This window comes from Mastigoproctus giganteus, chromosome 14 (genome assembly GCF_048544385.1).
Source record: "Mastigoproctus giganteus isolate SK-2022 chromosome 14, ASM4854438v1, whole genome shotgun sequence".
NCBI classification, from domain to species: domain Eukaryota; kingdom Metazoa; phylum Arthropoda; class Arachnida; order Uropygi; family Thelyphonidae; genus Mastigoproctus; species Mastigoproctus giganteus.
Genome location: NC_143588.1, coordinates 60,620,837 through 60,640,124, shown reverse-complemented (window position 1 = coordinate 60,640,124; position 19,288 = coordinate 60,620,837). Strand labels below are relative to the sequence as shown.

Here is a 19,288-nt window from a genome sequence, read left to right as displayed (position 1 = left end):
CCCGTTTCCCTGACAATAGAGTCACCAACAACTACTAGTTCCTTTGGGACCAGGCATTCTGCCTTGGGGGTTGCCGGTGTGTTGCGTGATGACTAAGTGCAAGCTCTGGCATTGGTGTGAGCAGCTGAGAGCTTGATGGGCCATTCACTTGTAATCCTTCGAGGGCATCCACCCTGTCCTTCAAGCTCTCATATAGGCCCATAACAACATATGCATGTAATTTTACAATAAAATTGTGCCATTCAGTTGTAAGATAGATTGAGATTACTATCAGAAAATACATCTGCACCAACTTTCTGTAAGATTTTTAACTGTCAGTGTAATATTGTGAGAACTGGGCATAATTCTGAAGAATCGTGTAGCTTTTGAAAATTGAAATCAATATGTTCTTTTTATTCTTTTCCTGTTGTAAAATAATGATCACAGGTTGGCAAGCAGACAAGCCCTTATGGAGGGGCAATGTTATAAGTGTCTTTTTGAATTTTGATTAGATAACTATTCCTATTTTGTGTTGGAAAATGTAAAGCTAGCTTTGGTCTTGTATCTATATTCCACCGTGGTTCAAAGAGGAATTTTGGCAGCAAGTAACTGTATTTCCTCTGTAGTTGTAATGGGGTTCATGAGCATCTGTGTGCAGTCTGTGAACTGTAAAAGTTCTAAAAGCACTCAGAGTAATTCCGAAAGTATTATACTGGATAGAATTTAGTCATTTTGGTACACTTCCTACCCATACATAAGGTCACTATAGTCAAGAGTGAATCTAATCAGTATTCTGTATACATGGAATTAAGCAGGGGCTGGCAAATGGTTGACTGTAAAGCATGTGCACAGAACTGAAAATATATCTACACATAAACTACCTAAACATTTCACAAAAAAATTAACTTTTCTAGATTACAAAATTTATTTGTATATCAATACAAGGTTTGATCAAAAAAGTTTTGATAATGATGCAAAAAATTAATTTTGTTTAAATGATAAATGTTTACATTTAAGATTGATAACACAACCCTGTCACTACTAGGATCTCTCTCTCTCTCTCTCTCTCTCTCTCTCTCTCTCTCTCGCTCTGTCTGTCTGTCTGTCTGTGTGTGTGTGTGTGTGTGTGTGTGTGTGTGTGTGAGTGAGTGAGTGAGTGAGTGAGTGAGTTTTGGACATTTCCAATCTGAAAATGTGAAATAAGAGACAGATTTGGTAACAATGTGGATTTCAAAAAAGAAAAAAAGGTAGTAGTAGTGGCATGTGATGCAAGAAAGCAAGTGTATGAGCTTATGCAGCATCAGCCAAAAAAAATTTCACACAACCATTCCCTCTAAATGTTTGTCCAGTTCCTCCTTAAATTTATTTAACGTATCAATTTCCACAATGACAGATGGAAGTTTGTTCCAGCAATTAACCACCTGGCTAAAGGCAAATATCCACACATCTATTCTACATCTGTCTTTCCCTAATTTGAATTTATGCCCCCTTAGGTTCATAATCTGAACAAGTAGAAGAATTCCATCAGAATTCAGCATGCTCAACCCATTCAAGGCCTTATACACCTCAATCAGATCACCTCGCAGGTTCCTAGTCTCCAGCCACTGCAATTTGCAAAACTTAAGCCTCTCTTGGTAAGAGGATCCCTTCATTCCCCTCACAAATCTTGTTGCCCCTCTCTGTACACGCTCAAGCAAATCTACATCCTTCCTAAAATGAGGCCTCCAGACCTGTACGCAGTACTCAAGGCGTCACCTGACCATTGCCTTATACAGAGGAACAATCACCTCCTTTTCCCTGCTAGCAAAATTCCTATATATCATTGACCAAACCCCATGACCTGCCCTGGCAGCCTCTCTGCATTGTTCATAAAAGTTCATATCTGACTGCACAATTAGTTCCAGGTCTTTCATTTTCTACCACCTTAAGTGTAGTACCACACAGTTGGTACGTTTCTCTGGGGTTACTTCTACCCATATGCAGTACTTTGCATTTGTCAAGGTTAAACTTCAGTTGCCACTTCTCAGCCCATCTGCCCAAATTTTCTAGATCCTGTTGCGGTAGCACACTGCCATTACTGTCATTAACAACCCTGCCAACCATTGTATCATCTGCAAACTTCAACACTAAGCCTAATATACCTTCATAAATATCATTGATAAATATACAAAACAACAGGGGACCCAACACCGAACCCTGTGGGACTCCACGAAGAGCAGCACCCATTGATTATCACCCTCTTGTCTTCTCCCACTCAACCATCCTTTTATCCATTGTAGCAACTTACCCTTAATGCCATTCTGCTCCAATTTGTACAGTAGTCGTCCATGCACAACAGTGTCAAAATCTTTCCTGGAATCAAAGTATATGATATTAAAATAATTTTTTGCATTCAGTTCCTTTGTGTAACCACATAATATCCTATTAAATTTGTCAGACTAGACTTTCCCTTAACAAACCCATGATGAATTATTGCTGCAGTCTTGTCTAGATGATACTGCAATGCATCTTTAACCAGTGACTCCATTATTTTACCCGGAACAGACGTTAAACTAATTGGTCTGTAATTACTCTTGTCACCCTTCGATCCCCCTTTGTGAATTGGTTATACATTTGCACATCTCCAGTCTGTGGGGACCTCCCCTGAGTCCAAGGATGCTCTCATAATTATGGCTAAGGGTTTGCTTATTTCCTTTCCTGCCTCCTTTAATATAACTGGATAGACCACATCCACCCCAGGTGCCTTTCTTATGTTTAACTTCAACAATTTCTCCTCCACTTTGCTCTCAGTTATTACAAAATCAGTAAGCACCCTGCTACAATTTGATAATCTTCTGGCATTTTCAAATCTTAATAACTCCTCGTGTGAATGTAGATGCAAAATACTCATTCAGTTCGTTTGCTATCTGAGCAGGATCATCATCAGTCGAACCATCGATATCAAGTTGGCCAATCAGATTCATCCCCTTCCTTTTATAGTTTATATAAGTAAAGAAATTCTTGCTGTTTTTCTTAGCATCCTTTGCTAAGGATTTCTCGTAATCTGCCTTCGCCTGCCTAACCTCCTTTGTGACTTGATTACAGACTAGCTTATATCTGCCATAGGCTTCTATGTTGCCAGATAATTTATATGCATCCCATGCATTTTTCTTCTCTGCCATGAGTGTCATTAGTTCATTTGACAACCATTTAGGCCTAAACCTTGAACAATATTTCTTAATAGGTATGAAACTTTTAGTAGCTGCCACGATTAATTCCTTGAATGCTTCCCACTTAGAATTTGCTGTTGGTAACATCATCAGTTGATCCCACTGTACAGAATTTAAAAACTGTCTGAGACCACTGTACTTACCTTTATGGAAGCAAAAACCCTTTCTTTTACCCCTGATTGTAATTATATCTTTAAGTAAATTCAACATGAGTACACTGTGATCACTGCCACCTAGTGGTTCCTTTATCTGCAAATTCTTAATACACAAATGATCACTGCTGATAACCAGATCAAGAGTGTTACCCTCTCTGGGTGCCTCTCGAACATGTATGCCCATTATACTGAATAACATTTTTAAAAGAAAAAAAAAGAAATGTGTTTGTGTAGGAGATAGGCCATTGCAAGAAAAAGAGTATGCAAAAGACATTACCTTGAAAAAGAAATTGCTCCAGATGACAGGTACAACCTCAACTTTTAAAACACCCCTTATATAAATAAGTTTGATCAAAAAGTTCAGTGAAAGTTGCAAAAAATTAATTTTATTTAATGATAAATATTTATGTTAGTATTCATCAGTACAATCTCCTATTACCATGCTTTTTTTTTTTGATAACAATACTTGTTTCTAATGGTGTTTTACGATCTTATTATAACAATGTAATATCGGAATTAAGAATAAAATTTTAATGTTTGTCATTTCTTGCATTTTTTTCATGAAAGCACTGATTGGTGTATGAAATTTACCAGCATTTGCTGATGGAATTGAATTTGGCTTATCAGCTAGAAACCTAACCTAGAAGATAACTCTCTAGGTTAGGTTTCCAAAGCTTAATCCAAATCGGTGGACTGCCTTTGTATGTTAACTGGGTAGTACTACAATCAGAGTTGTGGAAAATGAAAAAAGACCTTTGGGTAATCATGCAGTCATATATGAAGTTCTCTGGGCAGTGCAGACAGGCTTCCAGGACAGCAAATAGAGTTTTTTCTATGATGTACAGGAGTTTTGCTAGCAGGGATAGAGAGGTATTCATTTCATTATATAAGGCAGTGGTCTGGCCTATCTTGAGTACTGCATTCAAGTCTGGAGGCCTTATTTCAGAAAGGATGTAATGCTGCTGGAGTGGGTTCAGAGAAGGGCATCAAGATTGGTGAGGGGGAGAGGAACACAAGGGTGTCTTACCTAGAAAGGCCTCAATTCTGCAAATTTCAGCATCTGCAAGGAGATCTGATTGAGATGTTTATGGCTTTGAATGGATTGAGCAAGTTCAGTGCTGATGGCATGCTACCTCTTGTTCAGACCACACACAATGAGAGGACATAAATTCAAATTGAGGAAGGATGGTTGCAGAATAGATGTGCAGAAGTTTGCCTATAGCCAAAGGGTGGTTGATTGCTAGAACAAACCTCCGTCTGATGTGGAGGTGAATAGTCTTAATAAATTCAAGGAAGAACTAGAGACAAACTTTTGGAGGGATTGGATAGGTGAAATGGAAGTTTTTTTTCTACTGATACTATATAAGCTTTTCTTCTTGCATTATTTTTCACTACTAAATATAGGGCAGTGTTGAGAAATTGAGAAAAAGTCGTGAGTTAGGATTAAATTTGAAAGTTTCTTGCCCGGACACAATGGGAGAGAGCACACAAGGAGAACCTTATCAATCACTTCAGTCTTGGAGAGAGAGAGACCATTGAGGCTTGTGGAGTAAGGCTTTTGCTTTCATAAAGGTGACTATAGTGGTCTCAGAGTTCTTAAATTCTCTACAGAGGGACCAGCAAGATAATGTTACCAACAGCAAATTCTAAATGGGAAGTAATTGTAGAAGCTACTAGGTTTTTTATACTAACTAAGAAATACTGTTCAAGGCATAGGCCTAAATGGATGTTAGATGAACTAATGAGACTCATGGCAGAGAATAAAAGTGCATGGGATGCATATAAATTATCAGGCGATACAGAAGCCTATGATAGATATAAACTTGTTTGCAATCAAGTCACAAAGAAAGTTAGGCAAGCTAAGACAAATTATGAGAAATCTTTGTGGGTAATTTTAATAAATTCAAGGAAGAACTAAACAAACTATATTGGAGATGATGGACAGCTGATGTGAGAAGCTTTTTTTTTTTTTTTTTTTTTTTTGTGCTGATGTTGTGTATATACTTGCTTTTTTTGCATTATTTTCCACTACTAATACTAATGACTTACACATTATATATGACCTACCTTATTCATTTTGAAAAAAAGCTCCAGAAAGTTTTACACTTCTAATTTATCAAGTTGGCTCAGAAAACATTGCAATGAATAGTTAAAATAGAGAAAAAGTTTTTAATTTTCATATTGGAAAATGAAAACTCTTTTCTTAGTTATCAAATAAGTATTGTGATTATTCACTTAGAAAACAATCATTGTTCTTATCCCTGTTATATTTTATTTATTTTGATAATATTATTGCAGTAATGTCTTTTATCAGTGTAGAATTTTTTTCAGTTATATGTAGAATGGTTGCTTGTAATAAAAAATATATACTTTTTTAAAAAATCAGGATTGCTTGCCAAAAAAGCTGTGGAGAAAGGTTTGAAAGTTGCTCCTTACATTAAAACAAGCATGTCACCAGGAAGTGGAGTTGTAACATATTATTTGCAAGAGTCCGGTGTTATGCCTTATCTACAAAATCTTGGGTAAGTATTTTTAAGAAAATAAAGCAAACAATAACTTTCTAATTTCAAATTTGAGTTGTATATTTTTAAACTTGTTTTGCATCTGATATACCAAAAACAAGTTGTTAAGCTATGTGGTGTTCTGTTATCATAGGTTAAAATGAAATCCAAACCAATTGTACCTGTAGAAGAGGTGTCAGATTTGATTATGTAGTTCAGAATCTATTCTAATTCTATGGCTTTCTGACAATTGCAGATATCAATCCAACATCTATTTTAAATTTTGCTTATGGAGGTGCATGACTTTAAATCTCTATCCGTCCCTTTCCATGATGGTATCTATGTGAGTTACAGCAACATCCTCATTCTCTTCAGATAAAAATTCATTGATAACACTGTTAATAAAAAAACGTTTGTGTATATTTGAATATTTCTTTACTTTTGTTGTTTTCATCCTATTATTTCTGCCTGAGGGCATAGAACAACTTGATCATTCCTTGTGCACTACATTTCATTTTCAAGTTTTACCAATCCTGCTCTTAACAAAGGACCAAAAGTACTTTGTCTTTCAGTATTTTTTAAAATGATGATCTTCAGGTATCTTCCAATGGGAAACAAATCGAAATTTAATTTCCCCTTGCGGAGGAATCTGTTACCATGCCCATCATCAACTATGCCCTGATTTCTTGACAATAGCACATCTCTTGGTAAGAGCAAAAGCAACAAATCTATCCTCTTACATCTGGGATGGTGTTCCAACGGCATCTCAAACTAACTGAATTGATTTGAGAGAGAGAGAGAGAGAGAGAGAGAGAGAGAGAGAGAGTAGTCAGATTAGTTATTGATTCCTCTCTCTTTGTCTGGGATTGCCATTTAAAAAAAGGTTAAAGCAAAGTTTGCAGCACATCTATTATATGTTGAATCACGTGATCAGGAGCATATCTATATTAGGATTTCTAGATACATTCGGTTTGGTAACTCAGATCCCATGCTGATGCACTATCCATTGCAATTAACTTTAGGATGAGTTATCAAGACTTGTCAGATAATGATTTTGGAAGTGTATCTGTTAGTGATTCTCCTGTCCTGCCTCAAGCTGGCAAATAGTCAAATCACTGTCTGGTTCTGATTTCATTCCATTTTGTGTTATGAATATGAACATTGTCATTCTTCACATATATTAAGGTATCTATATTGCACACTATGGAAAGGTTTCCCATCCTGAGAGAGCCAGTTTTATCTGTTGGTTTTCAGCAAAATAAATATCTTGGTCTTCTAGTCATGGTACTACCATTTGTTATGAATTGATTTTATAACTGGATATGCCATTCTGAGGTTAATTTTTCCAACAGATGCTTGGTACTCCTGTTTCTAGTCTGCTAACAGCATGTCATCATAAACCATCATCCAGATGTATCCTAACTGAAACCCTCTTAATGGAGACCTTGTTGTGGACACTCAGGATTGGGTCTTGGCCAGAAGTATTAGAAACTGTGTGCTAAAGGACCTCTCCAATATTGACATGGACTCCCCCAACCGTCATGGGCTGGACATTGGTTCTTTTAAGGGTAACATTTCTGAGTTATTAACATGTTTACTACTGGCAGACATACATTTTTGTAGGTCAACAGTCATTTTATGTGAAGGTCAAGATCACTACTGTAACAGTGGCACTAATTAGACTTGCGATAGCTGCAGATTACTCATGGAGTAGATGACACAATATTTTATTAATATGCATGCCACTACTGAAACACAGAAAGTTTAGTGACTTCATTTAGATACTTTTATGCAGTTTCACTGGTCCAACTCACTTAGCAAGGCAATAAAATTATCAAACTGAGAGTTGCTGTTGCTGAAATTGAGGGGGTGGTATTGGAGAACAAAAAATACTGTAGCAAGTCTGTACACAGGATCTTCATTTTGTGTTATATATAAAAAAAAAAAGTGTAGGAATACAACTGTAATACATTTTCTTTCGACGAAACTAAATTAACTAAGGGCTGCATATTTGAGAGGGCACTCTGGTCGCGGAAGAGAACGGTCGGTGGATTTTTGGCTGCTGTAAAGGGATAAGTATTTTTGATATTTTTAACGTATTCTTTGTTAATTAACATACTACATTACGTTAATTACATACTATTTCATTAATTAACATACTACAGAGATATTAAATAGGTTTAGTAGTGTTCGTTAGCTTCTTATTTTGAATTTAACTAATGATTTTTGGAAGTTACAACTCCTGGTGTTGGCGCCAATATTGTTGAACTAGATGCCATATTGTAGTCGATAAGCAATAGCATAATGTGTATATCTCAAATTGATAGTGTAAGGCAGTGGTTCCCAACCTGTGCTCCGCGGAGCCCTAAGGGCTCTGCGTACACTTCCCAGGGGCTCCGCGGCTGCTCCAGGAAAATAAAATAACTAAAAATTGAAGGAAATTAAAGAATTAGAAACATAAATTAGAAAACTAGAAATCACATTCTGAATAAAAATTTGCCAAGTTGAATTTTGCGCATTCTCTAGCGAAAAAAAGAAATCACAAGTTAATGGCAGCAAAATGACGTTCAGTCATTTTGCTTCCATTAGCTTGTGATTTCTTGGAACTGTACATTCTGTTGCAAATAGGAATTGTCTTCTATAATGAATAATAAGAGGCTCTAAGGGGCTCCTCCATAGAAATTGATTCTAAAAAGGACTCTGTGGGTCAAAAAGGTTGGGAAACATTGGTGTAAGGTATAATGTAAAACTAGATAGCATAGTACGAAGCACTGTATTAGGAATCTGTTAGCTTATTATAGTATTATAAATTAATCAGAAATATTATTAATCTTCTTAAATTTCATTGTTAATTAAATTGTATTTAAACAGAAATCACGACCCAGACTAGAGCTGTGAAGCAAAGATCACAGACTAGCAAGAGTGCTGTGACTCGGGGGTGAGAAACGAAGGGAGCGATTCTCCAACACATCAGTCTCTTTTTTTTTTTTTTTTTTTTTTAGTTGTTGGCGCATCGGCTTCTGTGGCCATAATGCACCTCCCAAGGTTTTTGCAGTACTTTGATCCAAGCTGGAGGTGGGATTCGAACCCATGACCTTTGGGTTGCTTGGCAGGCACTTTACCCACCCGGCTAGCCCGGTCAGCACATCACAATCTCAAAAAATGTGTGAAATGTGTGCTGAACTTTCTAAAACGGGTCATAATCTAGCCAAGGAAGATGTCTTTGTGTGTGTGTGTGTGTGTGCTTGGATGCCTAGGGTGTCAAGAAATTAGGTGCCAGCTGGCATACTTACAGAATGTATTTAGGTAGTTGTTTACAGATTCAGAGGTGGTTTGTCTTTCTTGTGAGTCACCAACATGGCGTTTGTATGGCAAGTAGCATACGTAGGAATGCTGGAATTTGATCCATTAGTGGAACGAATATTGCTGCAAATAGCAAGGCTCAGAGAGAATTCCCTTGTGGGATCCCTACCTCGACGCTTTTACAGACTGTAATGCCATTGCCTGTGAAGTGAAGCATTCATCTAGATAGCAGATTATTGAGGATCTTGAGCATATTTCCGGATATCCCATAGAATCTTTCAAGTAAGGCAAGAAGGGGTGTGATTCGGACTGAGTCGAAAGCAGATTTCATGTCCACAAAAATGGTGTGAAGATCTTTGTTGTCATTCCAGGCATGAAGTAATTTCTGTGATAAGGACTGTGGGCAGGTTACAGTAGATCTATTAATCATAGCATAATGGGTATGTTCGTGCCTATGTGCAAAGATTGCGAGTGCTACATCATTATGGATGCACTTCTTGAGGCATTTCAGGAAGCAAGAGGCAATTGATATTGGCCTGAAGTCAGCCGGTGTTTTCGCATGAGGTTTCTTCAGAACTGCCACAACTCTGTACGACAACCAGCTTGAAGGCAACTCTGCATATTTGAGTACTTTGTTGTAGAGTTGAGTGAGCCCTTTGCTGATAAAATAAGAAGCAATTTTTAGACTAAAAAGAGGTATTGTGTCAATTCATGTGGTGGACTTGTCAGGTAGTGAATTTATTATTTTTATTAGCTGTTCTTCTGAAATTTCTGTATTACTAGTAGGTGAAGAAACGCTAAGCACTTGGCTCCAAGGATAGGCTTCAAACACACAATGATCTTGCTTAAAATGCAGCACATGCTTACACCATTCCTGGATATCTAAAGACAGAGGGGTGCAAGTATGACTTGTGGACCACACACATTTTCCCCTAGATAGCCGGCCGTTCATGAAATTGTCAATAGTTGATTGTTTACTCTTCTGGAAATCCATCCTTGCTTTGAAAAATTTGGCATATGAGACTTGTGAAGGCGACTTCTTGTAGGAGGCATGGGCTGCCTGTTTTTGTTAAAGGCCTTAGTCAGGATTGTTCAAGGTAGTATGATCAGTTTGGAGGACAAAAGAATAAATAGTGACATATGATAGAAAGGAGATCACGTGAATTGGGTTAAAATGTTTGGAAACCAAAAGAAATTTTGGTAACTTAGAAAGGAGGAATGCAGAAATTTAGAAAATAATGGGGGGGCGGGGGGGGGGGGGGGGGTAAGCACACTTCGAAGAAAACTACAAAAACTTAGCATTTTTCATTATAAATAATAAATAAATTTTCTGTTTATACTCCGGGATTACCAAACGGTAAGAGGAGTTCACAAGATAGACAGAATACAAGAAACAGTACCGTATTCAGCAGTCACAGGCTTGAACCCCAGTCACTCAAGGCACGTGTACTTATGCACCCGCATGCCTGACCACTACGCTATGGTAGCCTCGTGGTTATACCACAAAAAGACTGTTCCTGGAGCCAGCAGATTCTTGGGCTTCAGTCTTGACCCTAAAAGCTCTGCACTCCCTTTGGTTAGATTTAAATCTTTCATTAGATCGTTAAGTTCCCTTTGTGTAAAGAGCTGTTTTCTGGAGTAGTGAATTTCTTCATCACAATAGATTATATCATCTTCTACATCAGAAATGTCAGATTCAGGATCTGATGGCATATATTCAAGAACAGGAGGGCACTCTGGTCGCAGAAGAGAACATTCAGTGGATTTTTGGCTGCTTGGTAACTTAGGTTAAGCACACTTCGAAGAAAACTACAAAAACTTAGCATTTTTCATTATAAATAATAAATAAATTTTCTGTTTATACTCCGGGATTACCAAACGGTAAGAGGAGTTCACAAGATAGACAGAATACAAGAAACAGTACCGTATTCAGCAGTCACAGGCTTGAACCCCAGTCACTCAAGGCACGTGTACTTATGCACCCGCATGCCTGACCACTACGCTATGGTAGCCTCGTGGTTATACCACAAAAAGACTGTTCCTGGAGCCAGCAGATTCTTGGGCTTCAGTCTTGACCCTAAAAGCTCTGCACTCCCTTTGGTTAGATTTAAATCTTTCATTAGATCGTTAAGTTCCCTTTGTGTAAAGAGCTGTTTTCTGGAGTAGTGAATTTCTTCATCACAATAGATTATATCATCTTCTACATCAGAAATGTCAGATTCAGGATCTGATGGCATATATTCAAGAACAGGAGGGCACTCTGGTCGCAGAAGAGAACATTCAGTGGATTTTTGGCTGCTGTAAAGGAATAAGTATTTTGATAATTTTACCATATTCTTCATTAATTAACATATTACATTGTGTTTTACAAAGATATAAATAGGTTTAGTAGCATTTGTTAGCTTCTTATTTTGAATTTAACTAGTAATTTTTAGAAGTTACAACTCCCAGTGTTGGCACCAATATTGTTGAACTAGCCGCCCATATTGTAATCGATAAGAAATAGCGCAACGTATATATCTCGAACTGATAGCGTAAGGTATAACGTAAAACTAGATAACGTAACACGAAGCAATGTATTAGGAATCTGTTAGCTTGGTATATTATCAATTATCAATTAATAAAAAATATTTATTAATCTTATTAAATTTCATTGTTAATTAAACTGCATTTAAACGGAAATCATGACCCAGACTAGAGCTGCGAAGCAAAGATCACAGACTAGCAAGAGTGCTATGACTCAGGCGAGAAACGAAGGGAGCAATTGTCTAACACATCACAGTCTCAAAAAATGTGCGAAAGGTGAAATGTTTGCTGAACTTTCTAAAATGGGACATGATCTAGCGATTGAGGATGTCTTTGTGTGTGCTGGATGCCTAGTGTCAAGAAATTAGGCACCAGCTCAGGGTTCTGATGGGTGTCTATGAGAGCTTGAGGTTTAGGGTAAATGCCCTCGAAGAAATTAATGAGGGGCCCAAGCTCTCAGCTGCCCAGCTCAATGGCAGAGCTGACTCCTATGCATCAGGCAACACAGAGGCAATCTCCAAAGCAGAATGCGCTGGTCCCAAATGAACTAGTTATTGTTGATGACCCTATTGTCATGGAGACAGGGAATATACTATGCAAGAAGGATAGATGGAACAGTACCAGGGTATGTCTGCCAGGGGCAAAATTTGATGACATTGTAGATCAGATATCATCTTTTAAGGGCACAAAAGGTGATACTGTTATGCACACTGGAACTAATGACATTAAGATTAAGAGATCTGCAGATTTACTCAAGTATAGGTCAATGTTGGAAAAAAGTCATGAGTTAGGGTTGAATGTGAAAGACACGATAGGAGGGAGTATATGATGAGAGCCTTGTCGATCAATTCGGCCCTGGAGAGATTGTGCAAGTCTCAAGGGGTAGAATTTTTTCAGCCTGGTCTGTGCTTGTTGACAGAAGAGGCTGCTTCTATAGGGAGAGGGTACACTTAAATAGAAAGAAGATGCAAGAATATTTGCCAATGCTCTCAAGGAGCATTAGGTGGGTCGGAAAACTGCTAGCTTGGGGGAGGATACACAGACTAAAAGGGTAACAGTGGCCGCAGGCAGAGGCAAAAGTGATTCTTGCTCTGCTTCTATTAGAATGAGCAGCAGCCTGGGAAGCAAGTTGCTGGAGATTTCCAGGACTGCTGGGAGTCATAGTGGAACAAGTAAATACATGGGCTGTGTTAGGGTAACTAAGAGTAGGAACAGGTGCATATATACTTGCATGTACACCAATGCTAGGTATAGTTATTACATTTGAGGAGCTTCAAGTGCTAGTCAATACATCAAAGGCAGATATTGTTGGCATATCAGAGACGTGGTGTCATACAGAGATATATAAACAGTTCAGAATTGGAATTTGGGGAGTACGTGTGTACAGGAAGGATAAACAGGAGAGGAAGGGAGGAGGAGTTATGCTGTTAGTTAAGAAACACATAAAATCTAAGGAAGTACATCTAATTGATGTTGGTAAACAATGCAATGTTGAGTTTGTTTGGTATGATGTAATCACTGGGAAAGGAAAAATGAGAGTAGGTGTGTGTTATAGGTCTAATGAATCTGATGAGTATAATGAGTAATTGTGCAGAGAAATAGTGGGCAAGTAAATCAGAATATGTTCAACATGAGAAACTATGGGAAACAATGACTATTATGGGTTTCCCGATCCATATAATTCAGCTGATTAAGCTACTGTACCAGGAACAGGAAGGAACTGTGAGAACAAACATGTGAAATACGGACTTTTTCACAATAGGTAACGCTGTCAGGCAGGGCTGTATTTTGTCACCTCACCTTTTTAATCTTTATGCCGATGATATCATGTGTGAAGCTTTGGAAGATTTATAGACTGGCATAAAAATTGGAGGACTGAAGATAAACAACCTTTGTTATGCAGATGATACTGTGCTAATTTGTAATTCTAAGGATCATCTTAAAGAAACTCTGAGGAGAGTATATGAAGAAAGTAAGAAAAAAAAAGATTGAAGATTGTTTCTGAATGTGTGTAAAGCTAAAATTATGGTGATTGGTGATAATCTCAATTCCAGTAAATGAAGGTTAATGGGCAAGATATCGATGAATTTGATTACTTAGGGTCAAGAATAAATAAAAATAGTGACTGCTCAAACGATGTAAGGAGACGACACGCAATTGCTAAAACGTTGGTTGCTGATCTGATAAATTTATGGAGAGATCATGATCTGCCCCTAAAGACGAAACTGAGAATCATTGATTCGTTAATTTTTCCAGTCGCCACTTATGAATGTGAAGGATGGAATCAAAAAAGAGTTGACAGGAAGAAAATTGAGGCATTTGAAATGTGGTGTTACAGGAAAATACTGCGTATTTCTTACTTGGATCAAAGAACAAATGAGTAGGTATTGAATAAAATTTGCAGGCCTAAAATTCTTCATAGCATCCACAAAAGAAAACTCAAGTTTTTTGGTCATATAGTAAGAAGGGAAAACTTTCTGTTGAAGAATATAATGGAAGCAAAAACCAAAGGGAAGAGGTGCAGAGGAAGACTTGCAAATAGGTGGAAGGATGGGGTCAGTGAATTTCTAGGCATGCCACTTTTCGATGCTGCTCGTATAGCACACGACTGATGCAGTTGGATGAATCTTTTGGTGGCCACAACAACTCCTCAGGGAGCTATTTGACTGGAAGAAGAAGAAATCAGAATGTCTTATAATAGGGGATTTTAACTTTCCAGATATTGACTGGAACTTGTGGGGTGGTCACTCGCACACTAGCAAGACTTTTGTGGATTTATTGGATGATTGTTTTCTACATCAGCATGTTTTAGGAAGGCAACTATAGGGAGTAATACTCTTCATCTGATTATCAGCAGTGATTATTCATGCATTAAGAATTTGCAAATAAAGGAACCACTGGGTGACAGTGTACAGTTTAGGGAATTACTTAAAGATGTAACTACCATCAAGGCTAAAGGAAAGGGCTTGTGCTTTCATAAAGGTGACTACAGAGGTTTCAGACAGTTTTTAAATTCTGTACAGTGGGATCAACTGATGATGTTACCAATGTTGAATTCTAAATGGGAAGCCTTCAGGGACTTTATTTTGGAGGCTACTAGGCTTTTCATTCCAACTAAGAAATACTGTTCGAGATTTAGGCCTAAATGGATGTCAGCTGAATTAATGACGCTGATGGCAACGAGTAAAAATGTATGGGATGCATATAAAGTATTAGGTGACACAGAAGCCTATGGCAGATATAAGCTAGTCTGCGATCAAGTCACAAAGGAGGTTAGGCAGGCAAAGGCAGATTACGAGAAATCTTTGGCAAAGGATGCAAAGAAAAACAACAAAGAGTTCTTTACTTATATAAACTATAGAAGAAAAGGGATGAATCAGATTGGACCACTTAACATAGATGGGTTGACTATTGATGATCCTGCTCAGGTAGCTGATAAACTGAATGAGTATTTTGCATCTACATTCACACATAAAGAGTTATTCAATGAGGGGAGTGCCAGAAGTTTATCAAACTCTAACAGGGAGCTAAGTGATTTTGTAATAACTGAGAGCAAAGTGTAGGAGAAATTGTTACCCTTAAGCAAACCCTTAGCCATAATTATGAGAGCATCCTAAGATTCAGGGGAGGTCCCCATGGATTGGAGGTGTGCAAATGTATCCCCAATCCACAAAGGGAGTTCAAAGGGTGATACAAATAATTATAGACCTGTTAGTTTAACTTCTGTTTTGGGGAAAATAATAAGAGTCACTGGTTAAAAAAAAGCATTGCAAGATCATCTAGAGAAGACTGCAGTAATAGTTAAGACAGCATGGGTTTGTTAAATGGAGGTCTTGTCTGACCAATTTGATTGAATACTGTGATGTGGTCCCAAAGGAACTGAATAATTTTTATTGCCAAAAATAAATTTTGTATCATATACTTGGATTTCATTAAAGCTTTTGATACTGTTGCACATGTAAGACTGTTGTACAAATTGGAGACGTATGGCATTAAGGATAAGTAGCTACAATGGATAAAAGGATGGTTGAGTGGGGGACAACAGTGGTAATCAATGGACACTGCTCTTCGTGGAGAAATGTTATTAGTGGAGTTCCCCAGGGTTCAGTGTTGGGCCCATGGTTGTTTTCTATATTGATCAATGATATTGATGAAGGTATATCATGTTTAATGTCCAAATTTGCAGATGATACAAAGGTTGGCAGTGTTGTTAACGACAGTAAAGACAGTATGCTACTTCAACTGGATCTAGATAATTTTGGCAAATAGGTTGAGAAGTGGCAACTGAAGTTTAACTTTGAAAAATGCAAAGTACTGCATATGGGTAGCAATAACCCAAGAGAAATGTATCAACTATGTGGTACTACAGTCAGGGAAGTGGAAAGTTAAAAAGACCTAGGGGTAATTGTGCAGTCAAATATGAATTTTGCTGAGCAGTGCAGATGTGCTGCCAGAGCAGGTCATGGAGTCTTGCCAATGATATATAGGAATTTTTCTAGCAGGGATAGGGAGGTGATTATCCCGTTATACCAGGCAGTGGTCAGGCACAGGTCTGGAGGCCTCATTTTAGGAAGAGTTGCTAGAATGAGTACAAAGAAGGGCAACATGATTGGTGAGGGGAAGAAAGAGGTGCTCTTACCAACAAAGGCTTAAGTTCTGCAAATTGCAGTGCCTGGAGAGTAGGCACTTGTAAGCTGATCTGATTGATGTGTATAAGGCCTTGAATGGGTTGAGAAAACTGAAGCTGATGGAATTCTTCCTCTTGCTCAGATTAAGAACCCGAGGGGGGCATAGATTCAACTTGAGAAAAGACATTAGTAGAATGGATGTGTGGCAATTTGCTTTTAGCCAGAGGGTAGTTGATTGGTGGAACAGACTTCCATTCTTTGTTTTGGAATTTGATAGCGTAAATAAATTTAAGACTGAGCTGGACAGGCATTTGGAACGAATGGAGGGGTGAAATGGGGTTTTTTTTTGGCTGATTTTGCATAAGGATGCTTTCTTGCATCATATGCCTCTTCTAATGCTAATATGTAATTTCAACCAGTAGTCCATGTGGGTTTTTTCACATACATAATTAATGTTTGGTGCTTTATTACTTTCATAACTGCTTTAGTGGCAGCAGTGTCTAGCTTTTTTGACTGTATAATGATGACAGTTTTCATATGCTAACTAATACCACTAATACACCAACAATAATACACTAACTAATGCTAACTTATACCACTTTTACTCAACAGTGAAAAATTGCAGTCAAAAGTAGCTGCATATGAAGATATTAGCATTAGCAAAGGCACATGATGCAAGAAAGCAAGCTTATATAGCATCAGCCAAACAAAAAAAAAAAAAAAAATCCCTTTCTCATTTCACCCATCCACTTGCTCCAAATGTTTGTCTAGTTCTGCCTTGAATCTGTTTAAGCCAACAATAACGACAGATGCAAGTTTGTTCCAGCAATCAAACACCTGCTGGCAAAGGCAAACTTCCGCACATCTATCCTACAAATGTCTTTCCTCATTTTTGATTTATGCCCTCTCAGGCGATTATTCCGAGCAAGAGGAAGAATCCCATCAGCATTGAACATGCTGAAACCATTCAAGGCTTTATACACTTAATTCAGATCATCTCGCAGGAGGTGCCTAGTCTCCAGACACTGTAATTTGCAAAACTTAAGCCTTTCTTCTTAAGAACAACCCCTTGTTCTATTCAAACAAAGTTGTTTGAAATCTTGTTGCCCTTCTCTGTACTCATTCCAGCAGCTCTATTTCCTTCTTAAAACGAGGCCTCCAGGTTTTATCAAAAGTTTTTTTTTTGTATATTCAAATTTTCTTTTTGGATTATTAATTGACATTTTATTATGTGTTACCTTGATTGTATGTTAATATTTTTTTAATAAAGGAAATTTCTTGTAATTTGTGACAGGAGCATATATAGAAATTTATAAAGAGAGGAGCTTTGTCCTGTTAAAGGCAGGGTTACTTATTACATTTAAAGCATTCTCTGTTAACATAAATGGTGAATATGGACTGACACTAGTGAATGATCTTATTATCCATAATGAAAATGACATTGTCAAAATGAAATGAAACAAAGAAATTTATATTCATTTTTTAATAAAAATTTATTGTTATTTGTTAAAATGCTAAAAAATAATTAATTGAAGTCAAAAGTTAAGTGAAGCACAAACATGTACAATGATAATCAATAAAAATAAACTTTTGTGTAAGCAACCAGTTACAGGGAATTTCATTTTGCTGAATTATTGAAAGTGGCTACACTAACCTCTGCAAAGCAAACACTTCCATATAGTGGAAGTGTTCTGACTTTTTTCTGACCATTGGTGAGCATTAGTTTCATTTTATTTCCATTTCATGATCATTGGACTGAATCTATACAAGTTTCTGATATATTACTGATTCTTCATCAATTTTGCAACTGACTTTTAAGCTGCCAAATTTGCATTCTGCATATGGCATTTTTTTACAGCATTTAAATTATATATATGGTCCTCTGTAATAGTATAGTGGTCTAAGTGGTCTTAGGTTAGTGGTCTTGTAACTCATTTAGAGAGGTCGGTTCAAATTCAATTGGAGAATGGAGGAATTTTTAAAAGGTTAGTTGATCTTCAGTGGATGGAGGAAGATTTTTCAGCCTATGGACACACATTGCAAAGACATAATATGCTAGCATGATATGGCCTAAGATGCTGTTGCATAATAAGACCAATAGCAACAGAATTAGCAACTTTACATGAGCAGATAGGTGCAGGGTTGTTATTACAAAGATTTGAGTGTTTTTAAAGTTTATAATTCTGGTTATTGCAATTTTTGCAGATGTTACTTAAAATTTAAATATGAGTGTAGTTTAATTAAAATTGTCCTCTAAATTTTTTTATTTTGTTTTATTTATTTATTTTTTCCAGCTTTGATATTGTTGGTTATGGCTGTATGACCTGTATTGGAAACAGTGGACCTTTGCCTGATAATGTTGTTGAAGCAATTGAGAGGGTAAACTACTTTTTTTTTTTACTTCAGATATTTCATGTAACTATAGCACAATTTTTCAAATATAAATAAGATTATATTTTCACTTTGCACATGCTTTCTTTTCTTTGAGTACATCGTTTTCTGTTTTGTTTAAAATTTTAATATTTCATTTATTTGTTCCTATTCTAATCCATTAGAATCTAATTATAACCAATTTGTGGATTTTATCATACTAACAACAATAGCATGATTAAGTCTACATCAGCCAAAAAAAAAAAAAAATTACTCAACCATTCCCTCTAAAAGTTTGTCCAGTTCCTCCTTGAATTTATTTAAGCTATCAACTTCCACAATGACAGATGGAAGTTTGTTCCAGCAATTAACCACCCACTGGCTAAAGACAAATTTCCACACATCTATTCTACAACTGTCTTTCCTCAGTTTGAATTTATGCCCCCTTAGGTTCGTAATCTGAGCATTTACATTTTACATTTGAGTGAGCTTTCATCTCGGTTGCCACCCGGATTTTCATCCATATGCAACCAATTCTCATTTAATATATCAGTCTCAACCTAGTTGTAAAAACCAAATATATAAAGACCAAATGGTCTACTCAAATCAAACAAAAC

At 37.1% G+C, this 19,288-nt stretch overlaps 1 protein-coding gene across 2 annotated transcripts in view; it reads left to right on the top strand.

Moving 5' to 3' along the window:
- The window catches only part of LOC150075159 (cytoplasmic aconitate hydratase-like), a 289,211-nt gene that overhangs the window by 150,662 nt on the left and 119,261 nt on the right, over positions 1-19,288 (top strand). For both annotated transcript variants that reach the window (XM_090388696.1, XM_090388697.1), the window contains 2 exons: positions 5,730-5,865; positions 18,596-18,680. In XM_090388696.1, coding sequence (XP_090244822.1) covers positions 5,730-5,865; positions 18,596-18,680 — 221 coding nt within the window. The remainder of the gene's footprint in view (positions 1-5,729; positions 5,866-18,595; positions 18,681-19,288) is intronic.